Here is a 1,704-nt window from a genome sequence, read left to right on the forward strand (position 1 = left end):
AAAAACTGCAAATTATCACAATGAGATTGGCCAAAACTATTCAAGCCAATATCATAATGATTGCTAAATAATTAATTGGCCAGTTTTAAACTATACTTCTCAAGTGCTATTCCAAGTTTATCAGGAAATCAAATGCGGTTTCTTTGGATTTTGAATTAAGAATACTAAAAAAATAAAATAATAAAATCTTCCAATTATAAGGATTAAGGACATTAGAAGAGGTGACTCATTTTTGCATCAATGTCTTTCTTATAAATGTCTTATTAATGGCATTAATCACCTCCTTGTTTCTGAGGCTGTATATAATAGGATTTAATACTGGAGATGCAATTGCATATAGTGCAGACACAACTTTATCAGCTTCCAAGTGGTTGCTAAAGGCAGGCCTTACATAGGTGTAGATGACACCGCCATAGAAGAGAGTCACTACAGTGAGGTGGGAGGCACAGGTAGAGAAAGCCTTCTTCTTCTTCTCCGCAGAACGTATCTTCATGATTGTTGAAATGATGTATGTATATGAAATAACAGTCAGCATGAAACAAATCATACCCAGCAGCACATCCGATGCCACAATAACAATGTTATTGACATATGTGTCAGAATTGGCCAACTTTAATACTGGAGGAATCTCACAGAAAAAATGGTCAATGATGTTTTGTTCCCTGAAGGAGAGTTTTAGTATAAGACATGTGTGTGTCATTGAGTTCACTGAACCCAAAACCCAAGCTGCTCCAGCCAAACACACGCATGCTGCCCGGCTCATTATTGTCTTGTAATGTAAAGGGAAGCAGATTGCAATGTATCTGTCATATGCCATCACGGTCAGAAGTATCAGTTCAGTGCTCAAGGCAGCAGTGAAGAGGTACAATTGGGAAATGCAGCCACTGTACGAGATTGCCTTCTGATCTGCAGCCAGTATCTGGAGCATCTTAGGGATAGCAGCAGTTGTGCAGCAAATATCCAATATGGAAAGATTAATGAGAAAAAAATACATTGGGGTGTGAAGACCAGAATCGGAACTAATAACAACAGTTATAAGTATGTTTCCTGCTAATGCCATCATGTAGATCAATAGGAAAATGATAAAGAATAGAGGCTGGAGACTTGGGTAGTGGGAGAGGCCAACAAGCAGGAATTGCATAGTGGAAGTCTGATTCATCTTGGATGCCATCTAATTAGAATTCCTGAAAAAAAGAATTAACATCATGAAGGATATTGTGTCACAAAAAGTGTTCCCTGAAATTCACTAAGAAACAAATACTATTTCTACATGTGGTTTCTAGTGAGAATATTTTTAAAGTTTGTAAAAAAAAAAAAATTGTTGACATGTAACTACAGGGTCTAGTACGTTATACTGGCTCTTGGGATCCTGGCGCCCAGCATACCGGCGCCGGGATCCCGACCGGCGTCATGCACGCAGCGGGGTGAGCGCAGAAGAGCCCCTTGCTGGCTCGCTGTGTTCACAACACTGCATGTACGTTGGCGTGCTAGGTGCGCCACACTATTTATTCTCCCTCCAGAGGCGTCGTGGACACCCCAAGAGGGAGAATAGTTACATAGTAACATAGTATCTAATGTTGAAAAAAGACAATTGTCCATCGAGTTCAACCTATTTGTGGTCTCCTATGCTGGATTATTTGGTATAAAATTTAGTTGTTGGTATTTAGTTGTTGGTATGCCGGCTGTCGGGATCCTGGCGATGGT

General features: G+C 40.0%; 1 protein-coding gene across 1 annotated transcript; it reads right to left on the reverse strand.

Moving 5' to 3' along the window:
* Nucleotides 1-226: 226 nt before the first annotated feature.
* Nucleotides 227-1,171, reverse strand: LOC134932117 (olfactory receptor 13G1-like). Its single transcript, XM_063926224.1, has one exon. The coding sequence runs from the start codon at nucleotides 1,169-1,171 to the stop codon at nucleotides 227-229; it is 945 nt and encodes a 314-aa protein (XP_063782294.1).
* Between the last annotated feature and the right edge of the window lie 533 nt (nucleotides 1,172-1,704).

This window comes from Pseudophryne corroboree, chromosome 1, assembly GCF_028390025.1.
Source record: "Pseudophryne corroboree isolate aPseCor3 chromosome 1, aPseCor3.hap2, whole genome shotgun sequence".
NCBI classification, from domain to species: domain Eukaryota; kingdom Metazoa; phylum Chordata; class Amphibia; order Anura; family Myobatrachidae; genus Pseudophryne; species Pseudophryne corroboree.

Bases quoted from the DNA above. Each gene is read 5' to 3' on its own strand.
- LOC134932117 (XM_063926224.1), bottom strand. From the start codon at position 1,171: ATGGCATCCAAGATGAATCAGACTTCCACTATGCAATTCCTGCTTGTT.